At 44.8% G+C, this 25,328-nt stretch overlaps 1 protein-coding gene across 1 annotated transcript; it reads right to left on the bottom strand.

Moving 5' to 3' along the window:
* Positions 1 to 1,471: 1,471 nt before the first annotated feature.
* edrf1 (erythroid differentiation regulatory factor 1) lies at positions 1,472 to 15,741 on the bottom strand. Its single transcript, XM_084076788.1, has 25 exons — positions 15,265 to 15,741; positions 14,619 to 14,827; positions 13,226 to 13,292; positions 13,001 to 13,126; positions 12,489 to 12,613; positions 12,186 to 12,333; positions 11,876 to 11,977; positions 11,539 to 11,660; positions 11,287 to 11,398; positions 10,721 to 10,868; positions 10,498 to 10,609; positions 9,824 to 9,935; positions 9,426 to 9,701; positions 9,134 to 9,205; positions 8,879 to 9,026; positions 8,406 to 8,597; positions 7,571 to 7,771; positions 6,249 to 6,467; positions 5,725 to 5,951; positions 5,375 to 5,533; positions 4,245 to 4,394; positions 3,801 to 3,954; positions 3,207 to 3,319; positions 2,525 to 2,691; positions 1,472 to 2,375 (listed from the first exon to the last, which is right to left on the bottom strand). The coding sequence occupies exons 1-25, from the start codon at positions 15,376 to 15,378 to the stop codon at positions 2,219 to 2,221; spliced, it is 3,732 nt and encodes a 1,243-aa protein (XP_083932914.1). The 5' UTR covers positions 15,379 to 15,741; the 3' UTR covers positions 1,472 to 2,218.
* Between the last annotated feature and the right edge of the window lie 9,587 nt (positions 15,742 to 25,328).

Below are 25,328 nucleotides of genomic sequence, written 5' to 3'. Positions count from 1 at the left end.
GGTCCTCACTAATGCTCATTATAATATGGCACTATTTTCTTCTACTCGTTCTGTGTCTCAGAAGTGGGCTGTGGACAGTTCAGTAGCCCGCCTACCAGTAACATCGTTAGGTAAGGTTTTTTTTTTTCAAACAAGATCTCAAAATTGTCATTCAATTTTGTATTAACACAAGAACAATTGCTTCCATATCATGCTAACTTTCCAGGAATAGAGAGCCTGCAGTTTCTATTAGCTTGGATTCCCCATCGATGATGCCACTGGTAGGCGGGTTTCTGAACTGTCCACAGCACTCCTCTGAGACACTGAGTGAGTAAACAAAAATGGTACCATCTTACTAGCCTGGTAAACCCCCCTCCCTCCGGAAATCTCATGTGTGTCGCAAGCTTCTTCCATTTGACGGAGTGAGGTTACCATCTTACAATGAGCATTGTCAATGAGCATAGTGAGGACCAGTTATATGAAGATAGGTTGAAAATGGGTGATGTTGTTCTCCAAGTGTTTCGTTATCACCAATACCTTTTATGTGTTGTGGCATAAGAGATATGACTTTGATTAGTAAATCAAAGATTTGGGGTTCAAGAACTTTCACTCTAAATAGATTTAGTGAATAGATTTTCACTGTGCAACTAAATCGTATGAGCTTAAGTGTTTAGTTATCGTCCACACCATTCATGTGTCTGTGGCATAGGAGATGAGACTTGGGTATGTAATCCGATGATGTCGGGTTCAATTTCGTTCTCGCTTGCATCTTCATTGCCAGCGTGGCTCAATAGATAGGTAGGGCAGAGGTCTTCAACAGGGGGTCCTCAGAGTAACTGCAGGGGGTCCCCCAAATCTTTGTGTGATATTGATTATTTTGTTTTACATTAACCACTTGAACCCTAGGATCCCTTTTCTGAGGAGAACTTTAGCCAAAAATAGCCAATCTACAAGCTCACAACGCCTCACGCTGCGAGGCGTTGTGAGCTTGTAGATCAGCTATTTTTGTTAAAGAGTTATATATGTAGAGGGGAAAAAAGAGCAGCAAAAGTTTATCTGAAACACAATTTTATACAATATAGGGGGTCCCTGCTTCATCTCTCTCAGCTAGGGGGTCCTTGGCCTGAAAACGTTGAAGACCCCTGAGGTAGGGGTTTATAAAGGTTCTAGGTTCAAAGCTCAACAAACTACTAAAAGACCAACAAAAAAAAACAGGTTCAAAATTAAAGCAGTCACCATATTGATTATGGGAAACAATAACAAAACAACTTAACTTAATGGAAAATCAAATGCTTCAATAAAAAATAATTACCAAACTGTCTAAATGTGGGGGGAAATTAAAAAAAACTTAAAGTTATGCATGTGCCATTTGTCCCCAGTGTTATCAACAGAGAAAACACATTTAATCTCACAGCAGTACAATGTATCTTTTAATTTACGTCTGTCAGGCAGAGTGCTTGTTGAAAGGCCCGTGGACAAAAAGAACACTGCATCAAGTTTAATAGTGTTTATTTAATGTCACAGCAAACATGCTGCCATAAATTCACATTCTACCATACAGCAATGCGGACAAACTAGCCGCTCAGGATATAATCTATATTCAACATTGCCTGGCTATTGCACATTGTCGCCAAAAGAATAATTAAAAATAAAACCGCATATACTGTATCATATTTGAGCTTATACAACCTCAGCACTTGACAGTCATCAGTCACTCTTTTTTTCTTCACAGCATTATTGGTGTTACTGAATATCAAAAACACCTAAATAGAATTGCAATCAAATGTCATCCAAGTAGATCCATGCTAGTTAACTTGTCTCCTGTGAATTTAGCCCATACCAGTTTGGGTAGCAAGCAAGGCGCAAATACTTTCTTTAGGTTTTTTTTTTTTTTTTACAAAACAAACACAAAAAAGTACAACTTCAAAATAGTATTAGAAAACATTAATTGTATCGTAACATTTCAAAAAGGCACGGCCGGTCAAATTGCTTTGACATTGCTATTGGGTGTGTGGACTAGCCTGAGAGTTACAGTAGCCCCATGAAGAAGAACTACTTTCCAGATGGGGTGCGTAGATTTTGACATAAACTACTCCTTGTCTCAAAGAAACAGCAACCTCCACTTGGTTCTAAGACAATGCCTTGCCATTGCGTGGGATCCTCCGCCTGGGGATGGGGCTTGGTGGTGAAGGTCAGATTGGAACTCCTGAGTGTTCATTGTTGCTCTTGTCTCCATTCATCACGAGGACGGTGCCCCTGTCTCCTTTGGCGGTGTCAGCTGCTGCAGGAGCTCCAGGTAGTGCTCGATGCGCTTGAGGAGCGGTGCATTCTTCTCGGCGCGCAGCAGCTTGGAGTACACATTCTTATAGGTCTTCAGCAGCTCCTCATCCTTATTGCTGTCACACACAAACACACACATTGATCAGGGTTCACCCATGCTGAATGAGGCAGGAGTCACTTCAGCAAATAGAGCACTGTGAAAACTTGCAAGAGGCACAACCTTGTAAAGGTTGATACACCAAGACAGAGGCACATTGTTTCTCACCTTGGTTTGCGCTTCACGGCCGTCATCAGCTTGACCAGCTGCAGCAGCAAGAAGGAGAAACTCGGCTCAAACACTCCGATCAACTTCATCACTTCCTGGAGGTTCAGTCCTGTGGCGACAGCACCTTCAGCAGACTCTGTTTGCTCAGCCGGGTCTGACATCTTCAACTGCAGATGGGGAGAGAAGGAAAGGAGGTGATGAGTGAACAGTTGTGTATGCCCTTTTCACCCACAAATTGCTAAAACCACACCCCCATCGTTTTGGCTACGCTGTCCTCCCCCTACAATGGGTGGAAGCACCTGCTTGCAGCCAGCCTGGTAATGTTAGCTAGCTAAATGCGCATGTCATTGTCAAGTGTTACTGTGTGCAATTTCAAAACAGGTGATAACCTAATCCATCCATTACAGCTTGCCAACTCGGACAGTGTGTGAGCTGCGAGGCAATCGGCTGTATGGCGCGGCCACTCGCTTGCCTGGTGAATTGCCCGGGTGCACCTTACGACCTTCAAGGCCTTGCTGTCAGCGCAGCTGCTTTGTTGTCAAGTGATGTTAAAAAAATCCCAGCGATGGGGGCAGGGTTTGTGAAATTTGCTGGAGCAAAAAGTGACAGAGGCCTTTCATGTGAGAACAAAAAATGATTTATGTAATGTGCGTTGGATAGTCTCTCTAAGAACTAGGCCTACCTCAGGCTCCTCCAGCAGTTCGTTATGGATGAGCTGGAAGGCGTAGTGAGTCTCTGTCATGATCTCCAGGGCGCCCGTCAGGGTCTTCAGCTTTGCCCCACTGCTGCTCTGGCCTGTAGTAAGACACCACATGTGTTAGATGCTTTTGACTGTATTTGCATGCCGTCAATTTAGCTCTTACTGTATGTCATACTTGGGGGTGGGATGACGTAAGAGCAAAATGGCCACCATGTGAATATGGTCAATTGGAGGATATAAACGACTATGCTCCTGCAATAGCAGATATACAAGCTCATAGCGCGGCGGTGCCGCGCTATGAGCTTGTAGATCTGCTATTTTTGAAAAATCGTGAAAATGTGTGCAAATCTTTGAATATATATATTTTTAAAGCGAACATTTTTAACTCAAATCTTTGCTTCTGGGGGGTCCCTGGAACAAAATATTTTGATGGGGGTCGGCAGCCAAATACATATCATTTTGGGGGTCCTTGACATGAAAAAGTTTGAGAACCACTGGCCTAAGGTAGTGTTTTTTTGTAGATGTTGTCTGTTCTTGTGGATGGCGATGTGACTGAGGTTTAGTATGGTAACTGACCAGCCATAGTGAACTCTGTGAAGGCTACCCTCTCCAGCAGGGTGCGAAGCAGTTCGCACGGTGCATCTTTCAGGCTGAGGAACAAGCGCACAGCCTTGCTGTAGTGAAGCTCCGCCAAGCTACGATGTTGTTTCCTCAAGTGCTCATCCCCCACCTAGCACGTACAACATACACAAACAGAAGCACACATAACATCCAGAGAAGGTCAACTTAACCCATTATTATACTGTAACCTTTGCCATTGCGTTTATTTTCCTTGTTAAACACTCAACCTGACATTTTCAACAATAGCGGAAATAACGTCACCATGCGTCACATCATGTCATGAGCTTAAAGATCTTGGTGTTTTGCCAGGTATTTGAGGGCCCACTTGCAATACCCTCGTGGCCCAACAGTGGTCCCCGGCCCACAGGTTGAGAATCACTGATCTTTATCATTTTTCACCTGGTTGCGGAAGCAGCTGTGGTACATGGAGGCCAGGCGGTGGTGAATGGTGGCTGCTCTGTACTGGTAGAGCGGCTGGCGAGCAGACTCCGTCTGCAGGTCACAGAACTTCAGTGACTTCATCATTGCCTCTGTCACTTCCCGCTCAATCTGACAACACACACAGTGATTGTAATGTGTTATTACAGGGCAAGCTCAAAAGCACAGGATAGTTGCATATTGAATTGCTCCCAATTTGGATGCAGGATTTGTTACCCGTGTCCTGCAGAAACATGCTGACATTTTGTTAGAGTTAAGTTTACTCTCATGTATAGAAAATGACCTCAAAATGCAACCATAAAAACCCTATAGATTAAGATGACCATGGTTCCCTGGGCTTCTGTACTTGGTCCTCTACTATTTCCCCTCTACACCAAAATTATTTGCTTAAAATAGCATACCTACACGCTCACACCGAGCTGTGAAGCATTGTGAGCTTGTAGATCCGCTATGTTCACTTATTATGACATGCCCAGATAGAATATGGACACTAGGGTTCATGTGGTTATAATATAAGCACATTTTGAAATGGTCAAATATTGAATTCTAATCAGTTGGAAAGTAGATGTATTGAATTCTAGTATAATTTGAAAAAATAGAAACATAATTCAAAGAAAACATAACAGAAAGAAAGACCTTACCGAGTAGGCAAGTTTTACATTAGACACCAAACCAGATAAAAAACGGATAACCAGACACGTTTTTGTTTGTCCAACCACAGACCTCCGATAGGTTTAAAGTCACATTGTTGGTGTTTTTTTGTACCTTATTGTTTGTGATATTTGTTTTACCACAACATTTGTTATGTGCCACTATTGATCCTAGGTCATCTATCAGGAGACCACAAGAGGGGATAAATGCATTTTCCCATAGAAAGGTGGTGTCATTCACTGCCACTTTTTCCCCCTTTTTATCCTTTGCACATATGTTTTGTATTTGTTGATGACATATATTATTATGTTATTTTTATGCTATGCTGATGAATTCAATACATAGGACCACAATGGAAACAAGTCCCCATAGCAAGGAAGCGCTCCCTTTGTTGATTCAACAACAGAACAGAGCTTCTCGCAGGACTGGTGCACAGTTACCTGCTCCTGGGCCTTGCGGGACAGTGGGGCGTAGTCCTGCAGCAGAGTGGCCAGGGTGAAGTAGGTGGTAGACAGCTCCCAGTTCACACTGTCCCACACAGCCGGCTGGCTCCCCCTGCTGGCCAATGACTTCATAGCCCGTAGGTAATAGTCGATGGCCTGGGGGGGGAATAAAATCAAGAAAATAGATTTTTGGATAAAAAAGAGAGAGAGGAGATGCAGGGAAATACAATATACAAGGAACGAAGTAAGTCGAAGAACAAAAGTGTGCAGGAAAGTCTGATAATTGTGAGCTTGTACTGTATATCTGCTATAGCCAAAGAAATCTAAAAATGACACAGGCATGGTACCTTATTGTAGTAAAGAGCCTCTTCAGGGGAGAACTCTCCTCTGCTCTGGTCAGCAGTGACAGCACAGTGGGCCTGGGCACAGATCCTCATCAGCCTGCCTGTGTTACACAGCAGCAGAGCCATGTTGGTGTTGTCCTGGATCGTCTCAAAGTCCTTCATGCCCTTCTCAAAGCAGGCAAAGCTCTTCTTCCACAGCTCCTGCTCTGCCACGGACACTGCCGTTTTCACTGGAGGAGGGGAGCAGGATATAGGTGAGAGGGGTAAACTAATGGGTGGGTCGCAGCTCCAGTCCTGGCTGGGTACCACGAGAACTTCTGGATTTCAGTCTTGTTAATCTGGGACTAATTTAGACCCGAGACACCACTGAATGCAATCTGTTCGTGGTCTCTTGGACCCGAGTTGAACACAACTGAGCTCAAGTATCGATGACAGGTTGAGAAATGATATATTTGTGCTGGATGCAATAAACGATCGTTAACCATCACAATTATTCATATTAGAAACATGGTATGTCTCTACAGTACCTTCCTTCTCGGTCTGCATGGCTGCTGCCTGGTTCATGTAGTATACCCCAATCTCGTTACGTATGTTGCCCAGCCTCCTCAGCACCTGAGCCAGCTGTTCCGGTCCGTGGTCCTTCACAACCCCGGAGGTGAGGAGGTCACTGGCTGCTTCGTAGCACTTGCTGCTGACAAATAGCTGGTACTCTGGGTCTGTGGCCAAGTCTGTGGCCATGTTGAAGGCTGATGGGTAGAAGGCGAAACTTGAGTTAAGGGTGCGATAGTTAATCAAACTGATCAATTTAAATAAAATCGCTTATAAGATAATTGATTTTGGGGGTAATCATTTCAATTTGCCCCTTTTATTCCCCAAAACGTTTCATGAATACATAAAATAGCAGCTCTACAAGCCCACGTGTGGCGATGCGACGTGTTGTGAGCTTGTAGATTGGCTATTTTCTCAGTTTTTGCATGACACTGTTGTACGACAAACTATAAATAGGTCCTAAATTGTTAATCAGACAAATCTAATTAGTCAATTACAAAAAGATCTATTGGAATTTGTTCGTTGATTAAAAAAAGTATTTAAGAAGTATTTAAAAAAGCATCTCGAGTAATCCATAAGAAAATCAATGGTTGCAGCCATAGTCTGAGTTATACTTAGTTGCATGTGGGTGTCGCACACCTAAAATAGCTGATCTACAAGCTCACAGCGCATTGTGCTGCTAAGACACATTGAGAGCACCGGACATGAGATCCAGGAGAGGTTTGTGCTCAAATAACCTGAGAAGAGGTGCTGCCTAAAATAAAAGTAATATTTAATAAAAGGAACGCAGGACTACACTCTCCCAGTAGGAAGTGTGTTTATTAAATCAAAAAGTTAAACAGTGAGACAGGTTTTAACCGGTGCCTCTTACGACGCAAATGGATGAATTAAATGAAAAATCCCATACTTTCAATATAGACAGGGTCAAGACAACAGGAAAAACTGACATTATCAGGACCTATTCAAGCAAGAGCAATTTTCCATTTAAAATTAAATAAATAAAAACTAATAACAATTCTATAGAATATTTGTCTTCAAAGATATCACATGAAAGACAGAAAACTATGTTGTGAACGGAACCATTTGGATTTCAGGCCTATGTGCGTTACCGTATAGTGCAGTGGTTCTCAAAATGGGGTTGCAGGTCTAACTCTGAGCGTGTAAAAATGGGCTCCACAGCACGTCACCTTGTGCCGCGCTGGGAGCTTGCACAGCCGCTATTATTCTTTTTACATAAATCTTCTATTCGGGGAGTCCCTGGCACAAAAGATTTTCAGATGGTGTGTGTAGTGTGACTGACCCTGGCAGCTGCACTCCCGGTGGAGGCTGTGCAGGACCTCCTGGTCCTCTTTAGTCTGGTAGCTGTACTCCTCCAGGTAGGCTGCCCTGTTGCTGGCGTTCTGGGCCAACATCAGCTGGATGTCCCCACAAAGTGACAGGCACTGGCTGTGGAACAGCAGCACAGGCGGCTGCAGGGTGTTGCTCACTGAGCAGTAGGCATCTGGACCCATCAAAGAGAGAACGTAAGAACAGCTCAACGCCCCCCCCCCCCCCCCTCCCTCCCCAATTTTGCCACATAAGCATTATATGAAACCTGAGGAGGAAAGTTTTAAGCTAGACCGTTGGGGTTTATTCCAAGTCTGTGCTACCCAAGTATGTTATTTCGCTTTTTGCTTCGATGTAAGGGTGTAAAAGTTAAACTAATTGATTTAATTGATAATGTATTTTAACTAATTTCAGGGAAAATTCTTTTTTTTCCCCCCTTGTCATTATATGTTTTTTTGTCCTTCCGAAATTGCTAAAATAGCAGATCTACAAGCTCAGAACTGGTTGTGATCTGCATCGCATTGTGAGCTTGTAGATGGATACGATGAAGACTAAAACTGGGCTGGGCTTAAGTGGTTAATCAGACTAATCAATTTACTTCTAGATCATTCGATTAATCAAAAAAGGAATCCATAGAATAATCGCTAAGAAAATCATTGATAGTTGCGTTATCATCATCAGTTAAACTACAGTTCCTGGCTCCAACAGGTCCGGTAACTGCCCGTCCTCATACCCTCAGTGACACTGACATGCATGAGTAGACCTCCCCATAAACCTTCACAGGTAACAGAGCTAAAGTTGACACCGACCGTGGCACTGCAGGGCCAGTTTGATGTAGCGCAGGGCGCGTCCATATTTGTGCAGGTTGGTGGCTGCGTCAGACAGGACGTAGTATGCCTTAGAGGCCTTCAGGAAGAGCTGGAGCTTCATGTGGTGCTGCCAGGAGCCGGGGATCATCCCAGAGCGGGTCGGGTGCTTCTGGTCCTCCTGGAAGGGCCCCACTGCAGAGTCCCACCAGGGTTGAGAGAGGAGAGATCAGAGTTGAGGAGGAGGTGAAGCAAGCAACTCTTCAGATGTAAATAGGTCAATATGGAGTTAATTATTAAACTGGTACATTGTAACCAACCAACAGTGCTTGTGTGTATTGATGGCAGCAATATTTTATACACAAATGTATGTATGGGGGATATAACTGTTTCGCCGTGCACTGCATAGAAAACATGATGTTTTGCAACCCCAGGCCGGTGATGTTCCCCGACACATTGGTTCTGGAGGTGCTGACCTCTGTCCAGGAGGAGAGCAATGCCCTTCTCCACAGTGCAGGCTCCGCTTGCGCTCCTGTCTTCGTACTTGAGAGGTATGGGGGTGTTCGGATCCGCGGCTGGAAGATCACTCTCCTTCTTAATGCTGCCGTCCACCGCTTTCAATCCCTGTCCATTGTGTGACAGCAATTCATTAGCATCTTATTAGAAGCAGTAACGCGTGTTAGCATGACTATACATAGTTGACCTGTCATTGATACCATGCAGAGACCAACCTTTAGAACACAGCCCAGCACGTGTCTGCATCTCTCTTCCTTGTCGTGGGACACAGGGAATGAACAGTTGGGCTAGAGGGAGTCAAAAAATGACAGTTTTATTTTTTTTATGAAAACGGAACAAAGTGCTTCTAATCGTACTTCATTTGTATAGCACCTTTCAAAAACAGGGGAAATTGGTGCCTCACAGGGAATATGTACAAAAACTAATACAAAACATCATCCAAATTGTTTCACATGTAGAGGCTAGAACAAGCAGCCGTGCAACAGAAGTGTCACATTAGTCACTTACTCTGATCTGGTGAGTGGATGTGTATTTCTCGGGAACGGACAGCTCTTCGACGGAGCGGATCACAGCCACGGCTTTGCTGTCGTCCGGAGGGTCGGAGCACGAGCTGCAGGAGCCGTTCTCGTCACTGTCGTCTGGCAGGTCCTCTTCCTCATCCCCCTCCTCGTCACTGTAGCTGTCCTCGGAACCGCCGGCCCGGAGCGACTCGTCTCCATCCTCCTCCGGTGGCTCGTCAAGCTGGAAGAGCTCAGACAGCATGTAATGGGCCGACGCAATGATCTGAGCAACAGAGCGGGACCGGTTACGAGTTGAGTTCCAACAAGAAAATGTAATCACCAATCAATGAAGCATCTCTGTTTGTTCACTGAAATCAGAGGCCGTCTATCAGTGTGTTGTTTTACCTGGGGATGCCTCTCCTGATCCAACAGCTTGACACAGTTTAGGAGCAGAGTTCTGATTGTCCCGTAGTGCTTCCTGTTCTGTCTGGCTTTCAACATCAAATTGCTGGCCACTCTATACACACAGAGTACAAACAGGAAGTATAACAAGGAACCCTCAATGTTAAATACAACTGGGGCAATGGCAACATTCTCTGTTAATAAGATTTAAATAACCATCAATGACTTGCCAGATATTATAGTAACTTGTAAACCCGCCAGCAGCCGCAGTAGCAAGTGGATGTGATATTTCATGAGTCTACATAACCTCTTAGCAGCCAAAGCAGCTTATAGACTGCAAACAACAGAAATAACCGACTCGAACAGTTATCCTTGTAGAATTAGCTGACTTGCCAACCACAGGCAAAATGTGAAAGCTCTAACTTGCATCCACCCTGTGCGAACTAGCATCCACTTCTCACAATCAGTGGCGTTTCAACAAAGTAAATGTGTCACCTGTGTCATAGCTCCTTCTAAGATAACAAACTAAATATACATGCATATACTGTAGCTTATGAGCATATTTCCATTCAAGTTCACAAACTCTGTATTGTTTTCCTCTAATCTTTGCTTTCCTTATTTTCCTTATTGTAGAAACCCTCGAGTGGAAACGCATTGTTAAGCTGGAAAAGACATACTTGTACAGAAGCACGGCCACAGGGAGGGTGAATGGGTTCTGACACTTCTCCTCTTCAGCCTCTTCACACAGTGTGGTGAGGTCATAGAGCTTCACTATGTCACTGCCGCTAGCTGGAAACAACACAACCAATAAGGACACATTCAGTGAGAGATGGGAATATTTTTGATCAATTGAATGTTTTCCTTTTCCCCTAAGTCAAAAACTGATGACTTGTCTCCCACCTTTGAAGAGCCAGTAGGTGTGTCCTTCTTTGGTGCAGTTGGACTTGAGGAAGGAAAGGATGTTCTGTGCTATGTCCTTCACCACTCTGGTGGAGAAAGTGGAGTGCTCCAGATCAGGTATGTCCTCTGTCTTTATCATCTCATATTTCTGCAAGAAAGGGGTCAAATACTATCTATCATCGCATGTTTCTGCAGTTAAAAATAAAACACATTTTGTAAACAACAGAACCTAGGTGTGTAATAGTTGAGCTGCTTCAGCACACTCTGGTGGACACATTTGCTGACAGTGACATACAGACAGATGAGAAGTTGGGCTGAACAATGATCAGAAAATAATCTTAATCATGATTATAAATCATTCCATTTCCAAATCAGATTTAGTTTTTACCAAATCATTGACCCATTGTGAGAAGACAGGCTCATTACAATAGTTTTGCGTCTCAACTAAAAACAGAAATTATGTGAAAAAATGATGACAGTCATTAATATGAAAACAAAATATCATCCATGACATGATAATAACTAAGGTGGTGTGCAGTCGTGGACTGAAGCCCATAGGTGATCACCTGAACGATGCCATTGACATGAAAGCACATGACGAGCTCTGGCACGTTGCACATCAGATTGTCCAGCCAATAGTCAATACCCGTCAGAATGTTGATTGGTTTGTTGTGATCCCTGGGAGGCAGAAAGAGAGAAACAGAAAAAAAAGAAACCATCAGGTTATATTCATAAAGAAACTTTGCTGTGGAACAGCAGTAACTTTGTAATGCAGTATGCTGTTGACAGAGGCCACTAATGCCGTCTGGAGTTCTAACCTGAGTCGCAGACTGACGGCTGGGTAGCGTCGTCCTCCAAAGATAGGCATGTTAGATCCGACTAACATATGGATGTCCTCAAATGTCCACATGATGCTCCTAACAAAGTCGTTCCTCAGACCCTATCGCAGAGGTTTGGTCAATCACACTGTCTGATACAGTTGGAGATATGTATGAAAAAAGCTTGCATCAACTAAGTCTGTCAATTTCTTCAGAAAATATATTAGTCTCATTTATTAAAACATACATATTGTTACGACAAACAAGTATGGCAGCCACCTGCCTGTGAGGTGTCATGTCTTGTCTTGAGAGAACTGTGCTACAAGGCTATAATTACCTGACTGTTTTCTCCCTCATTAAAGAGTGTAGGGAGATTTTGTTCTTTGGGGACGGACGCTACTTGGCCCGATGGGAACTCGCTGTCCACAAAAACGCTTTCCTGCAGACGTGGAAACAGACATGTGGTAAGCCAGAGTCACACTCAACAAAGAAAACATGCCACAGAGAAGCCATCCAACAACATCCAATCAGCAATCTTTATTGGCTAATGCATCTCGGCTCATCTCTCAACTGATTGGAATGGGAGGCTAGGCCAGAGCCTAGCTAGCTGCACCACTAATGATTTCCAATAACGATCAGCTAGCTACCTCTTTGGGAGCTTCAGATTCCTCCAAATCAGAGGCTGAGCTGGTGAATGTAGCTGGCCATGAAGGACTGAACTCCTCTGCTCCACTCTCATCATCCCCTTCATTCGGATCCTCTGTCACGGGCTCTGCAGCCCCATCACCATTTATACTGGAGGGGACATAACGATGGAGCGACAGTATTATTAGAGTTGGGACAAGGAAAATGCAGTCTCTCACACATAGAGTTGTAAGTCTAACTCCCAGATAGGACAGCTAAATACTACACACCATTTGCTCACTGTGAGGCTAATTCAATTAACTTACCTGTAGTAAAGGAACTTTGATAGGATCGCTTTTTGATACCAGTGTTCTTTACTCTTCTTTTTCCTCTGCCACTTTTGGTCTATCAGTCGCTGGTAGAACTCTTTCAGCCAAGTCCAATCACCTGTCTGCAACAACAATCAGACAGGAGAGGGTGAAGGATAGAGTCTTATTGGTCCAGTTATGTTAAAAGGTCAATGTTTCAGACATTAATTTAGGTAAAAAATGTATCTCAATAACTGAAACATTGACCTTTTATCATAACCTGATGGTTGATGTTAAGACGATGTTCTGATTTAATGAGAAAGTTGTCCGTCTCATCACTTTACACCAGCACCAATAAATTGAATTGAATGAAGTGAGCAAAATGTCACTCTACCACCGCACCTCTATACAATAAAAAGCGCATCTTAGTACACAAAATGTCCAAATCAACTCTTGAATCTAGGCAAAACTTCATAAGGCAGCATAGCCGTAGCAAGCAAGGTTTTGAGTCTTGATAAGCCCAGTTGTACCTGAGAGGACCTCATGAAGAGCTCCTGAATGTCTAACTCATCCAAAAGCAAGGTCCTCCCCACGCGGTGGACAGCCATGCTGACGTGAGACTTGCTGTAGGGAATCTTCAAAAGCTTCTTGATGTTCTGATGGTGTAAAGGAAACAAGTATCATTTCAGTTCTGTGTGCGTGATCGTTTTCATCAAGTGATGAGTGGGCATTTGCTATTCAACAGCTCTACAGACCTCGGAGTCTGACACCACATCCACGTCATTCCCGATGGAGTCGATGAAGTCATACGCCATCCCGAAACTGCAAGAAGTGGAGAAAAGATACCAATACATCACCAATCTTCATGGGGGCATTTATTTAGTAGTAACCCCCCTGCTAAGTCCTCATACAGTTTGACATCTTAGCCTTAAGACAGTGAGGAGATCAATTTTTCCCAGAATAATATGTATTTCATAACAAATGATCAGAGACAAATTTATTTCACTTTCAAGTCACAATATGAGAATTCTAGTGGGTCAGGAGTTGACATATATTAGGAGTTGGCTAATATTTGGTGGCATACATTGCTTGTAAAATGTTTAACTGTTACTTGAATCAAATGCTTGAGGCAGCCTTCCACAAACACTGCAGGAGCAGTGGTGGCCTAAAGGTTAGAGGAGCGCCCTCGTTGCCGGAAGGTTGCCGGTTCGAAAACCCCGGACCGGCAGGATGGGAAGGGATCTGGGTGGGGAAGGGAATGTTCACCACTTCCCCAACACCACTGAAGTGCCCTTGAGCAAGGCACTGAACCCCAACTGCTCCAGTGGAGCTGCTTAGTGGCCAACAGCATAAGAATGTGGTTGTACTGGTCAGCTCCCAGGTTTTAATGTGTCTGTCTGTCTGTCTGTGTGTTTCTATGTGCAGGGCGTTGCTGAAAATGAGCACTTGTGCTCAGCTACTACCCTGGGTAAATAAAGAATTAAAAAAGAAAGTGGGTCAGGAGTTGACATATATTACCCTTGGCTAATATTTGGTGGCATACATTGCTTGTAAAATGTTTAACTGTTACTTGAATCAAATGCTTGAGGCAGCCTTCCACAAACACTGCAGGAGCAGTAGTGGCCTAAAGGTTAGAGGAGCGCCCTCGTTGCCGGAAGGTTGCCGGTTCGAATCCCCGGACCGGCAGGAAAAATCTGGGTGGGGAACTTCCCCAACACCACTGAAGTGCCCTTGAGCAAGGCACTGGACCCCAAATGCTCCAGTGGAGCTGCATAGTGGCCAACAGCATAAGACTGTGGTTGTACTGGTCAGCTCCCAGGTTTTAATGTGTCTGTCTGTCTGTCTGTCTGTCTGTGTGTGTGTGTGTGTGTGTGTGTGTGTGTGTGTGTGTGTTTCTATGTGCAGGGCGTTGCTGAAAATGAGCACTTGTGCTCAGCTACTACCCTGGGTAAATAAAGAATAAATAAATAAATAAAATAAAAAGGAATGTTGGCCCATTCCTTAACATAGTTAAGTAACGGGTTGACAAATCTGTACACCACCTCTTTCAATCGAAAGGAAGTTTTAATGGACCAAAGCTCACTCAGATAACCCATGAAGCCATAACAAAGAATGTTAGGTTGCATGTAAACACAGCTACTGTTATACCTGGAGAAAGGTTTGCTCTTGCTGCTGGACCCTAGCACAGTGGTGCCTGCACTCCCAAGCTGAGGGTTCTCTCTCAGCCAGTTGGCAGGGGGCAGCTTCAGGTCAGTCTTCTCCTGCAGCAATGCATAGCTGGTAGGAGGCGGGGCGGCTGAGTATTTGACCACAGCACGGCTCTTGACTTCATTGTTGCCAGAACATACATCCAAGTCCTGTAGGAGAGATGAGAGTTGGGCAGCCATCTTCACACAATCAAGGCTAATAACTACTTGACTATTATGATTTATAGCACAAGAACTTAGCAGATCAACCACAACCACTTATGCCCCATTTAAAAAATAGTGGATCTTACAAGCTCACATTGCGATCTTGTAGATCTGAATCAGATCAGAAGATATCAGATCATCTGATATCTTCACTAGTGATTTTTGTCTCAGGCATGAGACATAATAAGGGAGAGTCTCCTTTCCCGGTGTTTTGCCCAGGCGGACAGGGTTTTGTCAGGTTAGGCATAGTGTTTGTGAGGTTAGGTTTAGGCATAGTTTTAGTGAAGTTAAATGTTAGGGTTTAGACGCAATCAAGGCGAAACACCAAGGCAAGAGGGAGTCCCACATTATGATAGCTTTGTCTTGTATTTCAGTCAACTCACGTGTTTGCTGCTCTCTCCTCCCGCAGAGCTACAGCTGGGGACATTCACGGTGTCTTTGACATTTGCATTATCCGAGAGGATCCCGTCTTCTCGGCTCCCAGGGGACGTGCTCATTCTTCTTGACACGGGACGGTGGATCGTTCGGTCCAGCCAATGCTAGGTTAATCTAACAACAACACAATCTATCCATCTACTCCGTGGTTTAGTTCACTAATATCCAAAAGAGCCTTTAAAGTAAACTTAGCCAACCCGTCGCCAGTTTGCTAGCTAGTGGAAAGGAAACACATCATAGCTTTGGCAGCTCTTAAAGATGTAGTTTCACACATTAGATTCAAATCTTATGAAAGGGTTAAAGCACGTGTACACATCATGTCCATAATAGAGATGTTTATCTACGACAAAACTACAATGAACTGGTTAGTTTTTCATCACCTCATCATGATCTGACATCCATCCAGTCCCTGAACACATTCACAACACACGTTATGGTGAGAAGCAGTGTTGCCAGGTTGTGCGAGAAATAAGCAACAGGCATGTGTATGAAAACAAGCCCAAAAGAAGCATCAGGTCACATGAACACTTTAATTGAAATGAGTCGATCTAAGCTCGCAACGCGTCACGTCACATCGCAACGTGTTGTGAGCTTGTAGATCTACTATTTTCAAAAACTCTTGAAATAAAATGTGGAATATTTGGAACATTTTTGAAACATTCTAACAACACAAATGCTCCCTTGTGGCACAAAACATTTTCATGTTTATATGAGAATATTTGAGAACCACTAACTGGTTTAAATAATAATTAAGAAATTGCAAAGCAAGCCTAAATAAGCAACTACACTTTAGAAACAACCCCCAAAAACCGCAACCCCCAACTACCAATATTTACAAGCAATTAACTTTACAGGAAAAGAAGCCCAAAGTCGCTTATAATAAGCAGACATGGCAACACTATGAAGAACAGCGACAACCAAAAAAACAGCGCTTTAACAACTTCCGGGTTCATGGTTCATAGAGTTAAATCGAGTTAAATACGCATATTATACAGTATTTGCTGACTTGGTACAATCTAATATGGTCACAGTTTTTATGAAAATACAAAAAAAGTAAGTTATTTGGCAATATGTGTTATAATTGCTGCGGCAACAACATTTATATCTAATACAACCTGAAAATATATTTTCCCCGGAAATAGTTACAACCCCCCCCCCAAAATAATAATAATAATAATATACAAAATAAAAACATTCTTCATAAAAACTGAAAGCGAACTAAGGTGTCAAAATACCCAAAGTCTGCAATTGCATATCAGTCTGAACCCTACAGACCATTCTAGAAAAGCCTGCATTGTTCTCTTCTGATTACACCTGTTCTCTTACACCTGTTCTCTTCTGATTACAGACAGTACTGTATAACCTCCTGACAGTGCTTTTTCTAACATTTTTGTAACAATGACATTTAGACAGAATTAGACATTTTGAATTAACATTTAGGCCACCTACTGTACTTTTTATACATCTCTAACTTTTTATTTCGTTTTTCTTGATCTTGATATATATATTATATATATTTTCCTGCAAAGCAATGAACCAATTAAGTCATAGGTTGAACTTGTTGTATGTGAACATGATTGTGATTTTGATTCAGTGACACAGCTGGTGAAAGCTTCTAGGTCAGGAGCTTCAGCTGGGAGCACTAGTTGCTCTGTTGGTCCTGGGTTAGCTTGTGGTTTGTGGTGGAAGATGTTTTGGGGGGTCCCCAGATGACAGTAAAGTGACAATTTAAGGACTTTTAAGACCTGTTCAATACCTCAAAAGAAAAAAGACCATTACTGCATCAAAAGTAATCAACAAACTAATAGGCCTGAAAAGGTTGAGAACCACTGGTCTATTGCAGTTGCAGTGGTTCTCAAACAAACCTTTTAATTTGAAGGACCCCCAACTCTGAGAGCATGCAAATGGAACCAAGCATTTGGTAACCCCCTCTTCAAGGAACCCAGACTTTGGGTCCCAGAGGGTCCCGGACTGAGAACCATGGAGTCTGTCTGTATAGTGGGCTTCTGGGCTGGCAGTTGACTGTTATCGACAAAAGACAGTCATTGCACCAGTTTATGAAACATAGCAATTTTGTATTTTTTTTAATATAGGTTGTTGTTGTTGTTGTTGTTGTTGTTGTTGTTGTTGTTGTTGTTGTTGTTGTTATTGTTGTTGTACTGGCTACAGGCCTATGCACAGCATATTTTGTATTCCAGACAAAATGAATAGCCTATTATTAAACTCACCCAATAATCTGTCGAAAAGATGATTTATGTATGATTATAACAGAGATGGTGACGGTGTATTGTTTTTTTATGTGATAGGAAAATAATTTCACAAGGAGGAAGGAGGGGCATGGTGGAAAGTAACTACATTTATTCAAGTACTGTACTTAAGTACAATTTTGAGGTATTTTCTTTTACTTTACTGGAGTATTTCTAGTTTTCTTAGAGGCAAATATTGTACTTTTGCTCCACTACAATTATTTTAACTTTAGTTACTTTGTTGATTGAGGGAGTGATTATTATTATAAAAACACACATTTACCACTTCAACATACATTTCGGGCATTTGAAAATAACAGCTATTAACAGCTATTTTCAATAGATTTTTATACATTTGAAAACTTGTGAAATGGGACATTCTGCACAATGAGTACTTTATACTTTCGGTACTTTAAGTACATTTTTAATTCCGGACTTTTACAGAGAATTTCTACCATGTGGTATTGATACTTTTACTCAAGTAAAACATTTGAGTACTTTTTCTACCACTGAGGACGTGAGGAGGGGTTGTAGTCAGCTGATGACCCGAACAAGGAGGAGTTGTTGTCTCTAGAGCTGTGAAATTGCTCTGCGATCCGTTCATCCCTATAAGCGACATCTTTTGGCCTCTCTCTCGCTAAAAGGCGTATTATTACTGTAGGTCTCCGACTCCCACCAATGACATAAGAGGCCAAAGAAGGTCATCTGGAGCCCTTTAGTAGCCTAATATTATCTGATAAAGCGCTCGAAAACAATGACAAGCTGGAAAACTCATGTGCGCGGACGACTGTTGCTGAGAGACACCCTGCAAAAAGATCCATATACTGGCGTCTTCAACAGATGTAAGATTATTCTTTCTTTTGCAGCCTCTCTTCTGTGTCTGTTTTATTGTGATTAATCAGTGGTGGAAAAGTATTCCAATGTTTTATGTTAATGTTTTTTAAAGTATCAGTGCTGCAATGTAGAAATACTCTGTTACAAGTAAAAGTCTGGAATTAAAAATGTACTTGAGTAGAAGTACAAAAGTATTAGTATCAAAATGTTCACACATTTTCAAATGTATAAAAATCTTTTGAAAATATCAGATCTACTAGCTCACAATGCTTCGCATTGCAACGAATTGCGAGCTTGTAGATCTGCTATTTTCAAATGGCCGAAATGTATATAGGGCTGAAGTGGTTAATGTATGTTTTGTAATAATAATACAAAATTATAAAGTAACTAAAGTTGTCAAATAATTGTATTTTGCCTCTGAAATGTAGTGGAGTAGAAGTAATTACTTCTATTTCTATTTTTACTGTACTTAAAGGTAGGGTAAGTGTGACGGTGGCCAGGCTGTCACATGTAACTTTGCCACTTCTTTTCAGAATGCTGACCTTTTCCAATAAGTAATTTATCATCCACATTTAAGCTCACAACAATAAAATATAGAGTGCACAATAAAGTGCGGGGTGCGTAATTATTGTGAGGATAATAATGGTGATTCTACTGCAAGACTACGCCACCCTTTTATTTAAGAGGTAGGGTCCTCTATAACAATGTCTTAGGCTATTCACAGGTTCAGTTTTGCCCAGGTAAGAACAACACTTTGCAACATCCCACAAGAGAATTGGACGGACACAGGTTTGTATAAAAAGGTAACGGATTTTATTAAGCTAAAACATTGGCATCTATAAGCCTTAAAACTGAAAAACATAAACACAATATAACACTACACTAAAACCCTCAACCTCCTAATGCGCCCACTAACTAACTAAAATACAGGAATACAGACAATCACAAAATACTTAAAACAAACAGGGCTTGTGCAACCTATAGCAAATAAATAATGAATTTAGCGTTAAAGTGCCAACTATTACTGAAGCAGTAAAGTGCCAAGTGCCAATTCAAATGCTATATCATATACTCATCACGGTTCAATGCAAAAGGTGGGAATGTCCTTGTATGGGGTTTAACTGGAGCGGGGGTTTAGGCCAAGAATCACTGTCTCTTCTTGTCTTCGTGCGTATTGCCTGCAATCATAGAAACTAGAACCAGTTCATCTGTTCAGGTATATTTCACATATGGGGTTTAGGACCGTGGGTTTGTAAAGGTAACGTTGCATAGAAGAACACTTACTCGCAAGCCAGACAGGTGTCTGGCTATGAGTGTATGAAGCGCGCAACGTTATCGCCAACTGGACCTCTCCTCCGTTCCTGGGTTCGTCTGTCTGTCCTCCCCGTCTCTGCTGCTACTGCGCCGTCTGCTCACCGTCCGCTGCTGGTGGCTTGGTACGTGCCGCGATCGCTGTATTCTCCACCTCTGCTCCGTGGTATGTCTGCTCCTCCTGTGCACAACCGTCCCTTCTGGCTGTCACTTCCACACTGCCCCTGTGTGCCTGTCTCTCTCCTGTTCGAATGGCCCGCGCCTACTTTTGTATTTGTGGCGGCCACACCCTACTCCGCCCTCATTTGCTCTGCCACCAGCGTGACCTGGGGACATTGGCCGTCTGGAGTCACAAGGTCAATGTCACGCAGCCTATAGGGGAGTCCAATGTCAAGTGGCTCGGGGACCGGGGGGAAATACATTGTCAACCATAAAACATGCAGTGCAGAAATACATTTAAGAGAATGATGTTTTTAAGTGCATAATACAGGTTTTTCATCATCAATAAAAAATGTTACAAAATGGTTTCACCCCCTGCTTTGACCCTGTCACATCCCCCCCCACTTTTCCGTTGCCAGTCCCTGCAACTGTCCCTAATCATGTCCATACCTCTGGGGTGGCTGGCCTATATTTGCTCTTCCCGAGCGCCGTGGCTCGTCTGGTGCTCTCGGGACGGAGAAAAACCCATAGTACTGCGGCGTTGTTGCTTCTACCTGCTCGGGCTGCACTACAGCTGGGGGGTCCTCGTGGGGCGACCTGGGGGCTACACACACTTTCAACGCATTTCTATGTATGGTCTTTTCTCGCCCCCCCTTCTCGGGTCTAACTCGGTACACCAACCCCGTAGCTCCCACCTGTTCCATCACTGCGTAAGGCTCGGGGTCCCACCACGTACTCAATTTCCCCTGCCCGTCCCTCTTCCGATTCCTAATCCACACTCGTTCTCCTGGTAATAACGGCGTAATACCGGCCCTACGGTCATAAACCTGTTTTCTCCTCGTCGCTGCTTCCTCCATCCTCTCCCCTGCTGTCCTATAGGCGGTCGCCATTCGCTGCTGGTGGTCCCGTACCCAACCACCCACCTCCATGCGATTTTGCGCCGTCTGCACCCCTAACTGGACATCTACAGGGCGCCTCAAGTGTCGGCCAAACATCAAATAAGCGGGGGCATAACCCGTAGCGCTGTGGATCGTGTTGTTATATGCGTGAACTAGTTCGGGCAAGTGCTCATTCCATCTTCCCTGTTTATCAGTGTCTAGCGAGCGTAACATGTTCAATAACGTCTGATTAAACCGTTCCACCGCACCGTTCCCAGCCGGGTGGTACGGAGTGGTGCGACTTTTTGCAATACCATAAGTCTGACATAAATGGTGCATTAACTCGGACTCGAAGTTGGGGCCTCGATCCGAGTGGAACCGGGCCGGACAGCCGAACGGCTGGATAATATGCGTCCATAACGCACGGACAGTGGTGTGCGCAGTCTGGTCTCGGGTGGCAATAGCCCAACTATAACGGGTGAATAAGTCAGTAGCTACCAGAATGTTTTGCCACGCATCAGCAGGCCTACCTAATGTGAGGAAATCAATGGCTATTACTTCTAGTGGATATGAGACTTCAAAGGGTTGTAAGGGGGCCCGAGGCTCTGACCTGTTCCTCTGCAGGCTGCAGGCGACACAACCCTGTTGTAACTGACGCACCGCTCCCTCCATGCCTGGCCAATAGAACCGACGTCGCAGCTGGGCCAAGGTCCTCTCCAACCCAGCATGCGCCGCGGCCGTGTGGATTCCTCTCCATACCTCCTCTCTGCGTGAACCTGGACAAATGATCTGTGAGTATTGTTCTTTGGTATAAGGATCGGTCACCTTCCTATATAACACATGATTTCGTATAATCAGTTTGTTCCACTGGCGTAACAGTTGCCGCGCTCCCCGAGTCCAATTCTTCCTCTCCACCATATTAGGGGCTCTCCCCCGTTCCACGCACCTCTTCACCACCTGCACATCTGGATCCCGATCCTGCGTCTCTCTCCACTCATCCTCCCGGGCTGCTGGCGTCGATTGTACAGCCGCCACATCTACAGGCTGCACTGGGAACCGCGATAGGGCATCAGCGTTGGCGTTGTTTTTGCCCGGTCGATACTTGATGTCGAAAGTAAACGACGCAAGTTGAGCAGCCCACCGTTGTTCCACAGCTCCCAATCTAGCCGTTTGGAGATGCGCAACAGGGTTATTGTCCGTGAATATTGTGAATCGAGCGCCAGTGAGATAATCTTTAAACTTCTCGGTCACGGCCCATTTAAGGGCCAAAAGCTCCAGTTTGAAGGAGCTGTAGTTCGCATCGTTTTGCTCAGTTGGGTGTAAACTACGGCTCGCATACGCTATTACACGTTCATGACCATCTTGGACCTGCGCTAAAACCGCCCCCAATCCACGGCCACTTGCATCGGTGTAAACCACGAAAGGCTTGGTATAATCGGCATAGGCTAACACCGGAGCTTGTGTGAGGGCACTCTTTAACGCATCAAACGCCCGCTGGCACTCTAAAGTCCACTCTACTTTACACTGGTGTGATTTTACATCGTTCTGGATTCCTATCAATAGGTTGTTTAAGGGCCGTGCCATGGCGGCAAAAGAGGACACGAAACGCCTATAGTAGCCCGCTAAACCTAGAAAAGCGCGGACCTCGCGGACCGTAGAGGGGGGTGTCCAGTCTCGCACCGCTGCCACTTTCTCCGGATCAGGTCGCACTCCCTCTTGGTCTACTACATGGCCCAGGAACTTCACTTCCCTCCGCAGAAGTTTGCATTTGTCTAACCGCAGCTTCAGTCCATGTCTCCACAGGCGCTGGAATACGAGCTCGAGGTGCTGTAGGTGAGAAGAGAAGTCAGGTGAATATACTATAATGTCATCAAGATACACTAGCAAGGATTCCGTCACCTGACCACTCAAACACTGCTGCATCAGTCTCTGAAAGGTCGCGGGGGCATTACACAGCCCAAACGGCATACGCTGAAATTCGAATAGCCCCAGGGGGGTCGTAAAGGCGGTCTTCTCCCGGTCCCGGGGATCCATTCCTACTTGCCAGTAGCCACTGGCCAGGTCCAACGTGGAGAACCACTGCGCTTTCGTCAGGCTGGTGAGCGTCTCTTCTATTCGGGGTAGGGGGAAGGCATCCTTGTGCGTCACGGCGTTCAGCTTTCTGTAGTCAACACAGAACCTCCAGCTGCCATCCTTCTTCTTAACCAGTACTATAGGTGCTGCCCACGGACTGCAACTCTCCTTGATGACTCCCTTCTCCAACATCTCGTTCAGCAGGGTCTTCATCTCCCGGTACATGGAGGGCGGCAGCGGCCGGTGCCTCTCTCGTATGGGCGCAGCGTCTCCGGTCGGTATCTGGTGCTGCACGGCATCCGTCTGTCCGAAGTCTTCATCATGGATGGCGAACACCTTCTTCCACCTGCATAACATCTCGTGCAGCTCCTTTTTCTGCGCCTCCGGCAGGTCATCACGCTCCGTCAACACCTCCATCTCTTCTGGCAGGGTCTTCGGTGGTCCATCATCCTCCACACTAATTACGGCCACTTCCACCTCTCCGTCGGTCCCCAGGGACAGGCTCAGGTCCCTGCCGCCTCGGACATCGGCTTCTTCTACTGGGTACAGCCTCCCCAGTTTCTGGTGGCGGTCCAGGACCAGACTATAGGCGTGTGGATTACATACTCGTATGGGAACGCGTCCGTGGCGCACCGTGACGAGGGCACGGGCCACTCCCAAATCCTTTCCATCTGGCAAGGCTTCCATCAAGGCCTCGTAGTCCGCTCCTTTTGGTCCTCTCCAAGCGCGGCCCCAGATCATCACTTCACTCTGCGCGGGGATTCGAATCCTCCGCCGGCCGACAGGCCATACGTAACCTATGGACCCATCTCCATTCGTCACTGCCTCCACCCTCCTACAGGTGGCGAATGCGTCCTTCCACAGCGTCCTTCCCTGCTGACATGAGGACACAGGCCTCCCAGGCCGTTTAAAGAGGGCATGCCATACAGCGTTCACGACATTCATCCCAATAATCAGTGGCTGCGTACAATGTTCATCTTTAACAATTACGACCCCTCTCCCTGGTATCTTCCTTCCTTCCAGTTCTAGGTCCAATATGGCATAGCCAGTATAAGGTAAGTCAAGACCGTTAGCGGCGCGTAATTTAAATACAAGGGGTTCGTTCCCCAATGTCAGGTGCGAGAATCTTTTCTCAAATAAGCTCTGCTGCATTAAAGTAACTTGTGACCCAGTATCCAGTAACCCCCTTAATTGGACTCCTCCCATGGTGATCCCAATTGTCGGACAATCTCCGATAAATACATCATTAGCCCTTGATCTGGCGAGTGTGCGCTGTACCCCTGTCCCCCGGACCTCGGCGACAGGGTGTGCTAGTTTAAATGGTTGGAGTCGGATTTACAAAACCGGGCAATGTGCCCGGACTGCCTACAGTTCCTACATATCGGCCTACCTCCCTCATCCCACTCGTTGCGTTGGTAAGGCGCCCGGCGTCGTTCAGGTGGGGGTGAAGCGCGGGTTCGTGGATCGGTGGTGTCGGGTCGAAGGAGCGGTCGAATCTCCTTCATCAGCTCCTGCGTAAACCCCTGCATTTGTGATTTGACGTCCGCCATAATCTCCTGTTTCAGTTTTTCTCTCCATTCAGGTTCCTGTGAGGTGTGTGGGATAGAGACAGGTTTAACAGCATGGCACAAGATGTCAGTAGCTCCTTCTCGTCTATGTTCGGTGTCTAGTAGGAAGGCCTCGTCTTTTAGAGCTGCGAAGTCTTCGGTGGGGTTTCGACGGGCATATATTCTCAAGGCTTGGCCCAGAGGGCCTTCAGACAGCCCCACAAGCAACTGCTCTCGCAGAATGGCATCGGAGGGAGCGGTGTCTGGGTCGAGCCGCCGCAGCCCGCAGAACAACTCCCTAAGCCTCAGAATATAAGCCTGCACATTTTCGCCTGCGCGCTGCGCACAGCCATAAAACAAGGCACGAGCTTGGGAAGCAGAGATGGATGATTTATATAGGTTATCTAGACATTTGAAAACTTTAGCCACTGTGTTTCGGTCTTCCCTGTCAATCACACTAATTTGTCGTTTAGCTTCTTCCGTAAGGGTTTGCACTACAAAAGCAACTTTTTTCTCTTCCGTCAATTCTTGAGTGCCCAATAATCCTTTAATCTGTTCTTTCCAATCTCTATATTTCTCCTCACCTTCTGTGCCCGAAAATTTGGGTAACCACGGGGCCCCTGGATACACTGGCATCATCATCATTACTTTTCCCAAAAACAAAAACAAAAAGCAGCAAAACAGCAAAATATCAGTACAATTTCTCTTAGGGATTTGTTTGTGTTGTTCTCTACCCAGTCCTGCCGCGCTACGCCAAATATGTGACGGTGGCCAGGCTGTCACATGTAACTTTGCCACTTCTTTTCAGAATGCTGACCTTTTCCAATAAGTAATTTATCATCCACATTTAAGCTCACAACAATAAAATATAGAGTGCACAATAAAGTGCGGGGTGCGTAATTATTGTGAGGATAATAATGGTGATTCTACTGCAAGACTACGCCACCCTTTTATTTAAGAGGTA

Source organism: Gymnoscopelus microlampas, assembly GCF_963454915.1.
Source record: "Gymnoscopelus microlampas genome assembly, chromosome: 13".
In the NCBI taxonomy this organism is placed as follows: Eukaryota; Metazoa; Chordata; class Actinopteri; order Myctophiformes; family Myctophidae; genus Gymnoscopelus; species Gymnoscopelus microlampas.
This window is presented reverse-complemented; position numbering and strand designations above follow the sequence as displayed.